We start from the raw sequence: 15994 nt of genomic DNA, 5'->3' as shown, positions 1-15994 counted from the left end.
AGGGAGTTACTAGCAGGCGTGCGGGGGAGAAACCTTCCAAAGGAGAGATACACTGCCTGGGGCTCACCGAGTGGGGAGCCCAGCCGCGCCCCTTTCTAGCCTGAGTCAAGCGCTCACAGGGTCAGCGGCAGGGGCGGGGTGGCCACCTGCTACCTTCTGCCCCAGAGGCCTTAAAAACAGACTTGCCCAGGGGACCGCCAGGCAGCAGTAACAAAGAGGGCCACATTCCGTCTGTCTCCCTCCGCGGTGAAATAAAGAATATTAAATACATCTCTAATGATGTTTCGTACACCATCCATTTGGTCTCCTGGCCTTACCTGTCAGAATCCCGTACTGGCCGACTCCCAGGGTTTTTAAAAACCGCAGTTCCGTCTCTTTCCTCCCCTGGCCCTGGTGAGGCCCCAAAGCCTAGCGGTCAGGTCAGGGCGCTAGCAACAGAGTGCACGTAACTAGCCAGAGCCCAGGGCCTTCCCTCACTCTCAGCCTTTCCACTTGCTGGATTCACAGGGAGGCGCCTTTGGTCTCAGCTCTTGCCAAACCCACACGTCCCCACCATGGCCCTAACTTCCTCCCTTAAATTCAGACCCACTTCGATGCCTTCTGGCACAAGCTTCCATTTCCAACGGCAAAGCGCTCCATCTGCCACACCGTGGCCACCCACCAGGGGAGCCGCCACCAGCCACACTTAGCAGGAATGCTAGCTCTCACACCCACGTGCTAAACACGGAGCCCGACCAGCAGAAAGCGGCTCCTCGGTGTGCGTCTGTGCTTGTGCGCAGCTGTGCGCATGCTGGGACCCAAGCTCGCGCTCACGAGAACTGTCGCTAGTTTCCCCACTCTCGGTGGGCGTGCTTGCTTGCAGGAGCTGGCGGGTTACAGAGGAACTAGTGACCATTCACAGGAAAGCGGTTACAACTGTGGGTTAGTAGAGACTCGATCCGTGTTATCGCCACACCCTTCCCCGGGGAAGTTGGAGCGCCGTGAGCTGACCTTCACCTGTGTTAGCCCATCCGCAGCCCCTTAAGGACCCGTCTCTACCAGCAGAGGGCAACTCCACCTCCACAACTGTCTTCTCTCCTCCGGAACTTGGTGGCTACATCCCTCCCCTGGGGGCTTGGGGGCTTGCAGGGCGCGTACGGAGACTGCACAGTGGGGGCTGGGGTGCGACACATAGGTGGCCAGTGCAGCCCCTTTCTTCTGTCCTGCCCACTCCCTCCAGCTGGAGGATGGGGCTCAGCAGCAGGCGGCTCATACTGGTTCTTGGCCTGACAGTAGTTATCACTGTGCGATGCTGGGCAAGACCAGGCCAGGCTCGGGGCATTTTTGGGAGGTGGAAGCCGGAGTGCCCCCGTTTCTAGCCGGCTTCCTGGTAACCCCCTGACTGAGGCAGCCCCAGGGCAGGGAGTTGTGGTCTCTGTGGTGAGGAGGAGCCTTCAGAGGCGGCAGTGATAGGTCTTTCCCTGTCTCTGCCTTCGACTTCCACATGCTACACTCAGCACACGAGTTCAAGGATTCCGGAGGTCTAACCTCAAGGGGTAAATGATGAAGACAAGTATGTAAGGTGCTCTTCGACCTCTACAAAGCACTGCAGATTTCGGACTCGGCACAGTCTGAAGGCAGGTGGCACCTGAATGCATGCGGGGATGCTGCCAGGTAAGCTGGGAGGGCTAGAGGCAGGGGGCTGCCTGGAGGAGGGCCAGACTGCCCAGAGGCAGCAGGGGCAGCCACACAGAAAACTGCACTACATGAGGGAGGTTTTCCGAGGGGTGCCGTGAAATCACGGTGCCGAGACAGCTTGAGCAGAGGCGCGGCGCAAGGCCCCTGGCCCATCAGATCCTGCTGGACTGCACATCACTCTCTGCCTTGGACGACACACCCATTAAACAGTGTTCTAGAGACGGAAGGGTCCCCAGGGCCCAACATCCCTTCTGTACGCTCCTGTTCGGAGCGGCACACACACAAAATCGTGGACCTTTCTAAAAATGCTGCCAACCTACGGGGGGGTGGAGTGGGGTGCAGGGAACGGTGTCTGAGAAGTAGAATTAAAACACCAGACCTGATATTCTCTTGCTTTTGAAAACGTGCAAAAATAGCAGCAAAGGAGTGACGGGTGTGGGTTGAGATTCTGGAAGCTGATGAAGGAAAGGCTCAATGCCAGTGGAGAACTCAGAGTTTATTCCCATGAGAAGCTGGCACGCCCCAGACCCTTCCAGGCCTTTCCTTGGATGAGCCTGTTCTGAACTAAATCTAGAGACCAAGCAAGGGCACTTCTACATTTTTACCTGCAAAGTCCCCATGTACCCAGGGACTGCCAACCTAACGGGAGCATTGACACAGAGCGCACGCATGCTCCCGGCAGTAAAAAGAACGGGGCAACAGAAGCAGCGAGACCAGAGCGGGCTCCTCCAAACCCTCCAAGGCAAAGCTTCCGGCCTGCTCTGAAGGCCACTGAATGGCGGCCCGCTGGGCTGGGCTGGTTTGCACTCCTTGTCTTAACACGATCAATAGTTCTCACCCGGCCATGACAGAAGCCCCATGTAGCAGATTCTCAAGGATTACTGTGGTGTTTCCTGGCAGTTAAAAAGGTCTCACTCTCTAAGAAAAATCAAAATTGTTAGTATAGTTTTACTTCTGGCTCTCCGCTGCAAAAGAACTTTTCAGAGCTCAAATCAGAGCTCAAAACATATAACAGCAAGTTTCATCCGACATCCTCTGTACTTTCTTCTTGACTTAACATAGGGGTCTTCGCTCAACCTTCTCAAAAGCAATGTAGAGGCTTCTTTCAGGAAGGTTCAAGACATGAACAGTCCTTCCCCTCAAAGGACTACCCAAGGGAATTCATCACGACTGGCAAGCAGTGTGAAGCCCCGGGCTGCAGCTCAACACTGTGAGTCTTTATGAAAAGACCAGGACTACTAGTGACCAAGAAAAGAACGAGCGTAGGAAGGAATGAGAGGGGCCGGGGTTTTGTGCAAGATTTAATAAAAAACAAACAAAAATAGGAATGGCTGCTTTCAACATTTTCCAGGTTGTGAAAGGTTCCCCACGATTATCTGGGCTGTGGCTCTAAGCTGAATTAGTGGGACAAGTACAAAACACTGTTCTTCTCCCAAACCAAAGGTGGTGAGTGGAGGTTATAAGCCACGCCTCCCCACCTGCTCCTCCAGCTCCTCCCGCAGGCCAGTGAGTTGTCAGTGCTGCCCCCCTGGCGCGCCCACACGCAGCAAAGCGAGAGCCGCTGGAGGCCCCGACTCTGCACAGTGCCCTCAGCGGACGAGCTAGCTTATCGACAGGCTGCTGGGCCTTAATACTGACGGTGAGTGCGGTGGATGCAGTGGGCAGGGGCTCTGTGCAGACCCCGGCCAGGAGCACACAGCTCTCCCGGCCCCGCTGCTTGGCTGATTTGAGAATACCATGGAAAAAAAGCTTTGACAAACACATAGGAAGCTGGAATCAACACAGCAGGGAACGGTGTGAACAACCCTTAAATCGGTCTTTCATGCATCCATACCTACAGTTAATGATGACAACAGTAACAACAATAATAATAATAAAAAATAAAGGTACAGACAAAAAGCAGCGCTGGGGTAGTGCTGCCGCAGGCTGGGAGGGGTGTGTGTGTTCAAGTTGAACGGGACACGGCTAGTCTTTCTTCAAGTCCCTGGATTCAAAGAGCTTCAAGCGTTCTTGCACCGTCAGGCCTTCTTTCAGACTCTGGGTGGAGATGAGAGCAGGAGAGAAAGAAGGAGACTGTTAACTACGAGGCCCGGTGCTGTGCGTGCGTGTGGCTGCAGGCAGGCAGAGGTGCGGGTGCTGGGGTGGAGGGCAGGGCAGGAAGGGCTCCTCGAGAGATTAGTGGGGCATGCTAAGGAGAGAGACGTCCCCTGTGAAATGGTGTTATCTGGATGAAAAAGCAAAAACCAGAGAAACAGACCATGTGTGTAAGAAGCTGAATTCTGAGCTTAAGGCTCTTCAGACAAGCAGCGACCAGATCAATTCAGCCAGGAGAAAAAGCTGTGCCAAGAACTAGAAATCCGCCCATCCATGTCCTTCTCTGTGTGTGTGTGTCTGTCCACATCTACTTCCTCTGTGACCAGGATACTGAGCATTATGAGGAGGGCTGCAGAGTTCGCAGGGCTTTGCTGGCAGTGTGGCCAGGGACCCCTCCTCCCTGGTGCACCCTGGCAGCGCCTGCTTCCCTTGGGCCTGCTCATGGCACTCCCTGAGCAGCAGCCCTGCTGGATTTGCTGTTACTGGGGACCTGGGAACATGTTAACATATTTACTAAGATTTTCAGACTGTGAAACCAATACTCTAATGTGTGACCTCAGCAGTTTAAACCCGTGTGATCCAGGATGAGTGATATTTTCCTAACTGGGGGACAAATTATTTCTCACTTTACTGCTGGAGGCTTTTCCCAAAGATCTACTTTCTCAATGAGGAAAGGAGTATCACTTCAGAGTACGGCTGAGGATACTCCAGTATCAGTTCGGGCAGGGCTGGCTTCTTAGCAGCTGGACACTAGCCTCAGATTGCCAGGTCCCTGGGCTGGCTGGCATGTGCTAGAGCTGACAAAGGTACAGGATCCCCTAAGATATATAGGACTTGAGGCTGGCCCTGGGTACAGGCTCCAGACAGCTACACCAGTTTTAGCCCCAAACCTGAGCACCATGAAATAAAATGCTGGTGCCCAGCACCATGCTAGTCTGCTGGCCTAAAGAGCCCAGCCTGCTGTTTCCAGCTGTGACACAGTCTCAGGAGGTCCTGATGTGGCTCAGCCAGATGCTTTGGAGCACATATTCGCAAGTGAGGACTGTGTGACTGGGCCACCTGCAAGGTTTGAGGCCAGGGGGGTGGGCCCTGGTGTTCCCCTCCGGTTATGTAGAACAGCTCTGCTTCTCTTCTATACTGTGGAGCTGTATGTGTGTAGATGAATAAAGATAACTGCCCTCCCCCTTTTTAAATAAAGGGTTCTATGGCTAACCTTTCTGAAACCCACTGGTCCAGATGGACCTCAATATAAGCTGTTGGTTAGGGGGTCACTATTGAAGCTTGCTACCCAGTTGGTTGGAGGATGGGGGAAAATCCATGTTCCATTCTGAACCAGAAATTCCCTTAACATACATAATCGCCTCAGATGCTCTCAGGTCTTCTCCCAAGTGCTTCAGGCCAAGGGGCTGCCATGTGCACAGGGTCAGTCTTGGACAGGTGCTAGGTATGCATGACCAGTTGTGGGAGGCCCCACAGCTAAGTGCCAGGCCCACAGGCAGGCCTGTCACATGTCATACCGCTTTGTTCCAGCTGGGGACTTTCAAGGGCTAGCAAATGTCCTGCCTGGGGGTGTGCTCCTTCCATGAAAGGTCAGAGTCCCTGCTGTGCTCAGGACTGTAGCAGGGGAGCAGGGCGACGAGGGGGAGCCCAAGGCTGTGTGCCACACATAGCTGTACACTAGAACTGGAAGGGAAGAATGTGCACAACCCCTACACTGACTCTGCGTGCCCAGAGAAGGGTCCTTGGGGTGCAGAGTAGCTCCCCTGGGGCTCATTCCTCCCACACAGCCGATCTCTCCACCAAGTATCTCTGTGAGCCCATACTCAGACTACCAGAAAGGGGCCTCCATGAGGATCTCATGGGAAAGATTTGTTCCGTTCTAATACCAGAAAAGCCATGATGCTCTTAAGCACTGAGCTTGCCTTGATTTTATGGGTGCTGAGACTTTCTATCCTTTTCAGTGAGGCAGGATACAGAAACAGAACACCGATAAAGGACATAAGTCAGTACGTATCAGATCCCATATCACAGAGCACTGACAACAGGTTTGGTTTCTGGGCAACTTCGTCCCCTGGTCTTCCCATGGTGGGGGTTGGGGGGTGTGTGGAATGGGGAATCTCCAAATACAGTCAGGCAAAGGACAGCACACATCCCAGTGTGAGTGCCTACTGACATCGCAAACAGGCCCGAGCCCTTGGCATCACAACACGTGTCCCTGAGGACATCTGCAGGGTCCCTGTCTTTCTACTTACACCAGAGGGACTGTGCCTGCATATCAGGACAATAGAGACTTGTCCAAGCCAACCATGGACTCAAAGACATCTGGGAAAGCCCCATTCCTGGGCTCCTTACCACTCCTGCCTGGGTCCTGGCACCTCGGAGAGGCTGAGGCTGCCCTGGAGGTCCAGTCAGTTTTCTCACTTTTTACCTTTGCTGTAGTTCCTTCCCAGCTGGTGTAAAAGGTCTTCCCAGTGCACCCACTACAAAAACCCTTCTTGATAAAGGTCTTCTTGCAGATTTTCTGGTCTTTTGTCCAGAGTCCTATGTACTTTTATTCCCCTGCAGGGACTTTGACATGCCACCTGGGACACATAATCTATCTTGACAGGGTGGACACACTGTAACAAGGCTTTCCAGAAGTTTTTCACTGACTGTCATTTACAGTTACATTTACTGGCATGGGCAAAAGGCCTAAATCATTAACAGTGAATTTACAGCAGATACAGTTCAACCTCAAATACGAAGTAGATTCTTTAATAAGAAAACCCTAAACCAAAGAACAAGTTCTATTTTTGCTAAACAGAATGTTTTTCATGGTTACAGAAAGACCCCACACTAAGTTTTCAGTGAAGCATAAACCATATTTGGTTACAAGTGATTTGGGACTGTATAGTAGAATAAATAAAACCAAACTGATCGGTTTAAAATACTAGGGATTTTCTTAAATGTCTTCCTAAAGCAAACCCATTTCACCCAAGCCATTGGGCTAAAGCCCCTTAGCCACAGGATTCTGGATGGTGGATCCAGCTGGAGAGCGAGCTGTAGGCACACAAGCAAAAGGAGCCAGTGTTGGGCGGACCTGCGCCATATCAGTGTCCCCTCTGCCAGGACCATGGCCCAGAGCTGGTGTTCTTCCTGCTGTTCTTAACCTTCTCATCAGAGAATTAATGAGATCAAGTCAGCTCAGCTGGAAGCACACTTTGAAGTGAGCTGCCATGTAACTGGGATGCACAGCCTGGTGTGGAGACCGGGAATGGCCAGGCCCACTGTCCTTCTGTTTGTTTTTAAACAGGCTGATGTTTCTCAGCCAGCACTTCTGTGTCCTTACCTTCTTTCTTTATACTACTGCCTTCAATGGCACACATAGAAGCTTTTCTTTTGTTTAAAAGAACACCAAAACCAAAAAAAGTGCTGGTAAATCTTCAGTCCCAACTCCTCCCTTGTCCTCTTGCTCTGCTGAGCCATTTTCCTGGCCCTGCCCACAAGGTACCGGCTCCCTGAAACCCGGGTTCCGCCCTGCCTTGGCCTATTAACTAACTTGGTGGGGAGGGGTTCTTGGTGATGGGATACTCTGCTTGTCAGGGGCTGCTGGGTCTCTGTCAGGGCCCCTCTTGACAGAGGGCAAGATGGGTTTCCCAGAGAACCTGGAATGCACAGATTAGTTGACATGCACACTGACCAGTGCTGGGGGCCACTCACAGGCCCACACCCACCCGAGATGCTGCCTCTATGGCTTGCCTGCCAAACTGGAGGGGAGCTCCCCTAGCAAAAGGTCAACTTTGGTAAGAAGTTACAGGGCCAGTTAATTTCCCAGAACAGGTTAAAGAAACTTGACCAGGATTGTGTATGTGCTTGCTGGAGCAGATAAAGTAACAATAAAAAACAAGGAGCTTGCTATGGAGGTGTGAGCAGTGCATGCAGGTAGCCACCCCCTGGAGGGTGGCAGGTGGGTGGGTGGTGAGAGGTGGTTTACCTACATGACAGGGGACCTGGAAGCGGGCTCGTTTCAGTTATCCCATGAGACCTGCTCAATTACGGACTGTCAGAGGAAAGAGCAAAAAATAAGACACACACACAATAAATCCTAAATGCAACAAGCTTATTACTCCCACCCTCCGCCCGTCCTTCCCGTGGAGAGGCACACAGCAGGGTGGGGGACACACACTGGGGATGTGCTACGGTGTGGTCGGGGGAAGAGGTGTAGGCAGCTTCCTCTCTTGAAGGCAGGCAGCATCAGTGTTAAACTAGGGATGTGTGAAGACAGAGTAGGGCTGGCCCAGGGGTGTCTGGGGGGAAATCTGGCCTTGGAGGTCCAGTGTCAAATTCACTCCAAGTTCTGTTTCTTGTACTGTCACTGTCAGAAGTTGGTTCTACTTCAGCAGGAAGGAGACCCGGCACTCGAAGCCACCAGAACTGGCCCAGCAGGGAGGCATGTGGAGCCGGAGAAGTTGTGGGACCCTGGGGACCCCCTGCTTCGGTCCGAGGTGGGCTCTGACTCTGGCTCCTCTCTAACGTCCCATAGGCCCACACACCCTGGGGCTGTACCCCAGACTCACCTTGGACCTGATGTTTCTGAGTTGCCGGCTGACACAGGATCTATCTTTCTTTAAGAAGTCAGGGTTGCTTTTAGATTTCATTATATCTAAAGGAACAAACGGACCCATTACATTTGTTTTAAAAAACTCTGTGGAACAAGACTGAATGTGCAAAAATCTCCCAAGCTTCCTGTTACTGCCACACGCCTGTGGCATTTCCTTAAACATCTTTAAGAGAAAATCAAGCCAATGATCATAAAAACACACACTAAGCTTCTTCCTGAAACAACTGAAAGCACTGGAACGGCCTGAGGGTGTCTGTGTGGCCCTGGGCTAGCCTCCCCTTGCCTGCTGCTGACTGCAGCTGAGCTCTGTGGGGGGTGGTGGAGGTGGTCCTAGGATGCTCCCTCCGGGCCCGTGGACAGACCCACTGTCCCATTATTTCTTTATTCCCACTTTCTTCCTAGCAACCCAGGGCTGTGATACAGCAAAAGAGCAAGAATCACAATCCACCCCCACACGCCTGCCATCCGCAGTTTGGGGTACAGTCCTTCACACTTCTAAAAGATGGCTAAAAGAAATGTACATTGGGTCACCCCACACCGTGTGTCCGGGCAGGGGGTTAAACTTAGTGTACTTATGGATCTCTTCCCAGATCAAAACAAAAACCTCTACCTGGTCTCTTTTAAGAAAGGCACGGTATTTCACTGTGTAGTGAAGCCACGGGCCTCCATCTGCTGCAAATGCAACAAGCTCCTGTTCGCACATTTGCATGCACTCGTCCTTCAGAAGTTCAACTGGCAGGTCATAGGATCTATGCATTCTCCCCCAAATTCTAAACCTTCCTCCGTCCATGGCCTCTGCCACCCCAAGCTCCTCCTCAGAAGTAGCCGCTGTTGTCATTTTGTTACCCTTCCAGAGTTAGCCTATAGCTTGATTTTGGGTGGTGCTCAGGTATCATCCGACTGATTCCAGAAAGACCGCCAACTCGTCCTCCCGCAGCAACGCAAGTGATCTTGCTTCAACCTGTCTGCCAGCGTTGCCACGATTGTTAACTCTTGGCTGGCTGAGGAAACCCAGTGTCATTTTCTGGATACCAGTGAGTTAAAACATGTTTTGAGTAGCCTCTTCCCGACCCCCATGGTCTCTTGGAGGTTTTTATGGTCAAGCCCCATGATCAAGCAACTTGCTACTAACAGCTACTATCACTGAACCATTGGGTTCTTTAGGAAGATAGAAAAATGCAAAAATGCAACCTGTGATTCTTATGAAAATACATGCCAACGGCATGACTTCCCCTCAAGGTGATCAGTAAGTGCGCCCAGCAGCGTGCCAAGAGGACGATAGCTCCTCCATGGTAGCAGGGTGCCTACTAGGTTTGGGCCCAGTGCCCTGCAGTGGTTCCTGATGATGAAACACAGGTCTAAATACAGAATGGGCTCCTATGCCTTCACCGGAGTGACCACAAGTGATGGGGTTCTAGCCCAAAGCCTGGGGAACTCACCGTATCCTGACACAGGGGTGTTTTCCGGGGATTTTTCACCCAGTGCTTCCGTTGCTGCTTTCAGTTGCTCTTTCAACCTGCTGATGTCACAGTCGGCCTTTGCCCTCACGATGCTGAGCTCCGTGTAGATGTCTTTGTACTTGTCACTAGCGTACTTCTTGTCCTTGGAGATAAGAAGGGCAGAATCAAGTGGTGGTTAGGGCCAGGCTAGGCAGTCCATCTCCATCTCCTCAGGACTGCAAGGCTTCTGGTGCAATGATAGGAGTGTCTCCAGCAGTTGGGGAGGCAGGTGGACCCATCTTTCAGAGGTGGACACTCAATGCGAGGTGAAACAGGCAGAGCTGAGAGTCTGTATGAGCATGGAAGGAGCATCCCCAGGGGCTCTGGCAGACACAGGCACAGCTCCTGGAAACTCCCTCTCTGTCTAGGATTTCCTAAGTGACTGAATGGCTACCACAATTTTTGTCATCTCCTCTCTGATTCCAAAAGGGCCCTGGTGGAGATGGGTGAGCTTCACCAAGCTCTCATTTTCCAGGATGACATTTGTCTCTGGTCTCACTGTCCCCGCCAAAGCACACGGGAAGCATGGAGGACAGGGACACAGTGACACCTCATTTTTACTACACCTGCTTATAGGCTGGTGTTTTAAGAGAACTCAATTTTGAAAGCACATTCCCCTTAAGGATGAAATGTACTCTAGAAGAGCCTACAATTCGAGTGCACGAGAGCCTCTGTGAGCTCTTGGAGACATGTGTCCCTGCTCCACCCCAGGCCCATCCTCAGGCCTGTCTCCTGCAGGGAGGCACCATTACCCGCAACGCGGTCTGTAGCTCATCCTTGAGAGAGCTGATCTCCTGCTTCAGGTACTGGATTTCTGACTCTTTGACCCGCAGTAAGACCTAGAATAACAGAGAAATTAGGGACTGACACTGAGCAACAAAGGAACTTGCAGATTCTTGAAAGCAAAAATGACTGAGCAGGGAGCCCCTCCTCCCCTGCTTCCTCATCGACATGCACCCCCAAAATGCCAGCAAATACACTTAGCCATTGCTAACAGCTGGCACAATATCTACTGAAACAGAAAGAAGTCACTGCAATTCCTCCTGGACCCAACAACCCTGTTCCTGAGCCCAAGGGGTCACGGTGGGCACTGGGGACGGAGCCCGTGACAGCATCCTACTGAAACTGTTGACCTCACTCAGCCTCTCCCACATCACTGAGCATGCACAGGTTCATGATGAAATGTTAACTGACTGGGGAGTAATCTAAGTACTTTTATAAAAAGATATAAGAATCAATCATTCTGACTTAAAATAAACTTCCCTGACCCCAAGTAATACGGTGTTACAGAATGGTGAGCAACTGTGGGGTTCACAGAGCTAGTCACTGTTTCACTCCAGGTTCTCAGAGTTTGTGGTGTGGCAGAAACTGCAAGCAATGGGGTGGAAGGTCCCTGTGGCCTCCTCACCAGGGGTCCCCACTCCTGCTCTGGATCCCACACTGCCTGGCAGCTATTCTCATTTGCTGCCTGGGGTGATCTGGATCCTTCCATGTTCTTCTTGCGGTCTCCAGCTCTCATCCCTGCCCATAAGCTGAGGGCCACCTCTTGGTTCCTGCTTGGGGCTTGTGTGCTGCAAAGCGGGGTGAAGGGGCTCCGAGCAGTACCTCTAACTCATAGGCATCCTTCCCCTGTGTGAGAGGGGAGCCAGTGGCCTCCCCACCCGCATCCCCGGTCAGCAGTGTCCGTAACCGTGCGATCTCCGCAGCCAGGCGGTTGTTCAGTTCCTGTGGGACAGCAACAGCAAGGAGGGAGGCTTCACAGAGCTGCCTGGGGCAGCACTCACACAGCACAACCGGGAGAGGTTGTCTCCTCACCAGAAGAGGCTGAGATGTGTGAGCAGACGGGGCCACAGACAAAGCCTTATGCACACTGTGGCATTTCAGATTTAACATGTGAGATTGTCACTGCATGTGACTTACATCCCTGGAAAGGCCATTTATGTGGCTCTAAGTGTGTGCAGAATTGTGTACACAGGATTCCATAATACTCAATACTTTGTCACAACGCTTGTCCAACGGCTTGTCCAATTTGAGTTTCTGTAGGGTTAGGCCCTCTCACTCTCCCCGGTCAACCTCTGTACTTTTTTTCCAACTGATAAGTGGTTATGTTAGGCCACTGCAGTGACTAGGGGGAATCAGTCCAGCCAGAGCACCCTCATATGGGGTGAGTCTTGGCCCATAGGGACCTTGATCTGTCTACACAGTAAGGACAATGAGCCTCTGCACACAGTGGTCCGGTTCAGTATCTTGGAGAAGCTTTTATCAAACTGAACCTACCTCAAGTCTTTCCATTAGCAGAGTTTTAAATGCACCCCAATTTTCTGAAGAACAAGCAAATTCTAAGACAATAATCTGACCTCCAAAAATGTGAACCATGTATGGCCTTGACTGAGGGATCTTTACACATGGTCCTAGCCTTGAGGACAGGAGACCTGGATCAGGTACAATGACCCTCCCTCACAGGCCGTGCCCACCAATAATGAAGCAGAAATCCACAGACGCTCAGGAGAAACTGGGACATCTCAGAGGTCCCAAAAGGGCTAGAGCCCATGTGAACCCAAATTTAAAGAGGTGGTTCATGTAGAAAATCGCCCCAGCTCTACCATCTGCAGAATTTCTGTCAACATGCTGGGGAATGGCAGACATCAGGGAGCTGCCTGCAGATGGGGCAGCCACTGTGGCTCAGGAACTCAGGGTCACCTCAGGTGAGGCCTGGCTCCCAATTCCAGTGTGGGCTGAGGCAGTGGCAGGCTCACCTGATTGTGGGCGTTGAGCTCCTGGTTCTCACGCTGGCACTGCCGCAGGGCCTGGCGCTCAGCCTCTAGTGCCTGGGCCAGGTGGGCATTCTCCAGGCACTTCTGGGAGTACTGCTCCGACAGGACCTCCAGCTCCCGCTGTACCGACTGCAGCTCCTCCCTAGGGACAGGGCATGGCTTAGCTCTGCCCTCACCCCTGGGCCAGGCCTCTAAAAGGCTCTGAGTCGGGATCCCTGGGTGGTGCAGCGGTTTGGCGCCTGCCTTTGGCCCAGGGCGCGATCCTGGAGACCCAGGATCGAATCCCACGTCAGGCTCCCGGTGCATGGAGCCTGCTTCTCCCTCTGCCTATGTCTCTGCCTCTCTCTCTCTCTCTCTCTGTGTGTGACTATCATAAATAAATAAATAAATTAATTTAAAAAAAAAGAAAAAAGGTCTAAAAGGCTCTGAGTCCCCGTCACGACAAGTGAGGAGTGATGAGACATGACACAAAGAGCTAAGCAGAGAGCAGGTCCCATGCTTTCTGTGGTCTCAACAGATTCTTACCCAGCTCAAAAGAGGACAGCCTAGAAAGTGCTGCATACCTACAGAATCTTTCCTGTGTTCCTCCCTGCTCCTTTTTCAAGGAGCTTAATGGCCCCCCACACAAAGCTCTCCTGTGATGTCAGGACAGAACTCATTCATGCCAAAACAAATGTCCTGTTTCTGAGAGAAGTCACACTTGTGATTTGTTTTCGACACTAACTTTTGAGGTGCTCTGTGTCTGATAACCCAGGACCAGGCTCTCTCCACACTCGAAAATCAAAGCCCTGTGACACTCTTCTGTCATCCTGGATCCGAGGCACAGAGCTGCTTCTTCCGTTAGTGGAACCCAGGTGCTCAGCCCCTCAGGAAGGGTGGCTTGGAACTTCCCTGGAGCCGTTGGGCCTCTGCCCATGCCCACCCTTGAGACCCAGGTCCTTGTGGCTCTCAGAAAGACTCAGCAGGGTGCCTCTCCCCACCTGAAGAGCAGAAATCCCTCTAGCCCCACCTACGAGGGCCACCTCCTGGGGGCAGGAAGGGACTCACAGGTACTGTCGTCGTAGGGCCTCAATGTCCGAGTTGATGCTACTGATCTGGGACCGCTGGCTCTTCTCCAACTCGCGCTCCATCTCCTCCCGGTGGGCATTCTTCATGGCTTCAATGGCTGCAGGCAGGGACACAGCCATCAGCATGAGAGGCTCGGGGGCAAGGTGGACAGGACAGCACTGTGTCTGCCTGCTGTTCATGCAGCGTCCATGAGTGGTCAGGCTGGCCTCACCCAAACCAAGGAATTCCCAGGGAACTCCCACCAGAAAAGGGACGCAGGTGTTGTTTTTTGGTTTTTTTAAATATCAGAAGGCTCTGTGCCGAAGTCTGTCACCAGGCAAAAGCTGCAGCAACTCTGTGCTCTGATGTTCTTGGCCACTGTAGGCAGAGGCGGTCTTATGCTGTTGGAGCACAAAGTCAGTGAGGGGACTGGAGAGGCCGGGGACCGCCCCTTGGGTGAAGCTCGGGGTGCTGGGCTGGGGCTTGCAAGCACTCACTGGGCTCCCCAAACCAGCCTCTTCCTGGGAGGAAACCATCAAAGGCTTGTTTTGGAAAACGAAGCTGAAACCTCAGCTAGAAGACAGTGTGAAGGCCGCTCACTGCCCAGCCGTGCAGTCAGCTCAGGAAGCCTGCCGCATGCCCTGTCCTAGGGGTGCAAGTGTCTCCCAGGCTCAGCTCCCACCTGAGATAGTGGCTGCTGTCTCCTCGGCCAGGAGGCGATCCTTCTCCTCCCGCAGCTTCTCCAGCTCCCGCTGGTGCTGCCTCTGCAGGTCCTCAATCTTCTTCTGGTGCGTTTCTTCCATGGCTGCAAACCCTCGCTCGCACGTGGCCTGTAAGACGTAAAAAGGACTCCGTGGAGGTTTTCCTTGACCACTGTGCTGGGTGTTGTGTTTATCACGAAGCCAGCAGCCTGGTCTCTCTAGGCTCCCTGGTCCAGACAACATGCTCCCTGACACTGAGCATGGAGCCAGCAGAGCCATTGGACGGCTGTCTGCAGATGCTCACTGATACAACTGGGCATTTTACGCTATCAGTGCATTTAGGAAAGAGAGTTTACATAAATTCTCTTATTTGGGAGATAGTTCTGAAGCCTCCTTCTCTGTGGAAAGTCAGTGCTGTGAGTGGGAAGAGGCTGCAGTGGAATTTAAAACAGCTGATCCTGAACCTTTACAGAATCACTGCTGGGCAAGATTGACCAGAGGGAGGGAGAAGAGAGCAAATGTATGGAGGTTGGCTGTGTCTGCTTGGAGTTCTACAGCAGGAAGCTTTCAGCACCAGATAGGGCATTTCATAGTCACAAACAGCAATGAGTCTTTGTCAGCTGAAGGGAGCCAAGACCATCCCCCCAATGACAGGTATCCTGGTGAGGGTTGGGTGGGAGGTACGCAGAGCCAGGGGGTCTGGCCCGGCCACTAAGCAGCTGTCCACCCTCACCTGGTGTTCAATGAGGGGAATCAGACTAGACTACATGATCTCTTTTCTTTCAGCCTGCATCTTCTTCCTTCCCTTCCCAAGGAGTACAAAGAGGGGCACTAATTGTAGGTGAAATGAGACACACAACAGCACTGCTCTCTGAACTTGTCCGTGCCTGGTTAGAATGAGGCTGGTTTATTACCTGGACATAGGTTTGGGGGAAGGACACAGGTACACCCTAGGATGGGTCCAACCATCCCACACATCCACTCAGAGATGCCCAAACCTGGCTTATGACAGTGCTCTTACCAAAGGGGCAGGTGAATGTGCCACATAGCCATGAGGCTGTGCTCAGTGCAGCCATTCTGTGCATGGAGGTACATCTTTTAAATAAATCCCCTGCAAGATCTCTTTCAGAGTAAGGATTAGGCCTTTCAGTGATTTTTAAAAAAAACAGAATATGGCCATGTTATGTTCCAAATGCAGAATATGGGAGGGTTCCTCCCTCTCAACCTATACTATTTGATGGATCTTCTTGCACCTGGATTCAAGAAAGGATAAGAAATCAAATCACTACACTTGGGTGTCTCTGTCTGGGCCCCCACAGTAATGGAGAGGCCTTTCTGAGATACTCCACTCAGTATCTTCCAACAGTTTAGACTTCCCTGCAACAGACTGGCTGCACTGGTCAAATGGGTCTTAACCGTTGTCCACCATCAACTGGGAATTCCTTCTCCCACGTGGCTCCTATCTGAAGGCCAGTGTCCTCGTCTCACTGCCCTCACATCATGGCATAGCTGGAAGAGCCCAGGGGCTGTGGCTTCCAAGCCCCTCATCTTCCCTCCTGTGTGCTTTGATTCACAAGGAGCAGATAGCTAGTAAATCTTTTA

At 52.3% G+C, this 15994-nt stretch overlaps 1 protein-coding gene across 15 annotated transcripts in view; it reads right to left on the bottom strand.

Moving 5' to 3' along the window:
• Positions 1-341: 341 nt before the first annotated feature.
• The window catches only part of MPRIP (myosin phosphatase Rho interacting protein), a 150741-nt gene continuing 135088 nt past the window's right edge, over positions 342-15994 (bottom strand). For 12 of the 15 annotated variants that reach the window (XM_077892320.1, XM_077892309.1, XM_077892310.1 and 9 more), the window contains 8 exons: positions 14374-14521; positions 13692-13809; positions 12627-12786; positions 11476-11595; positions 10623-10709; positions 9811-9973; positions 8328-8413; positions 342-3714 (listed from right to left, as the gene is read on the bottom strand). In XM_077892320.1, the coding sequence (XP_077748446.1) occupies positions 3643-3714; positions 8328-8413; positions 9811-9973; positions 10623-10709; positions 11476-11595; positions 12627-12786; positions 13692-13809; positions 14374-14521 (954 nt within the window). In that variant the 3' untranslated portion in view covers positions 342-3642. Of the gene's footprint in view, positions 3715-7744; positions 7811-8327; positions 8414-9810; positions 9974-10622; positions 10710-11475; positions 11596-12626; positions 12787-13691; positions 13810-14373; positions 14522-15994 lie in introns of all 15 variants that reach the window. The other 3 variants (XM_077892311.1, XM_077892324.1, XM_077892312.1) reach the window with 2 other exon arrangements.

The sequence above is a fragment of the Canis aureus genome, chromosome 3 (genome assembly GCF_053574225.1).
Source record: "Canis aureus isolate CA01 chromosome 3, VMU_Caureus_v.1.0, whole genome shotgun sequence".
Lineage (NCBI taxonomy): Eukaryota > Metazoa > Chordata > Mammalia > Carnivora > Canidae > Canis > Canis aureus.
The sequence above is the reverse complement of the archived record's forward strand: the minus strand, read 5'-3'. Positions and strand labels throughout refer to the sequence as shown.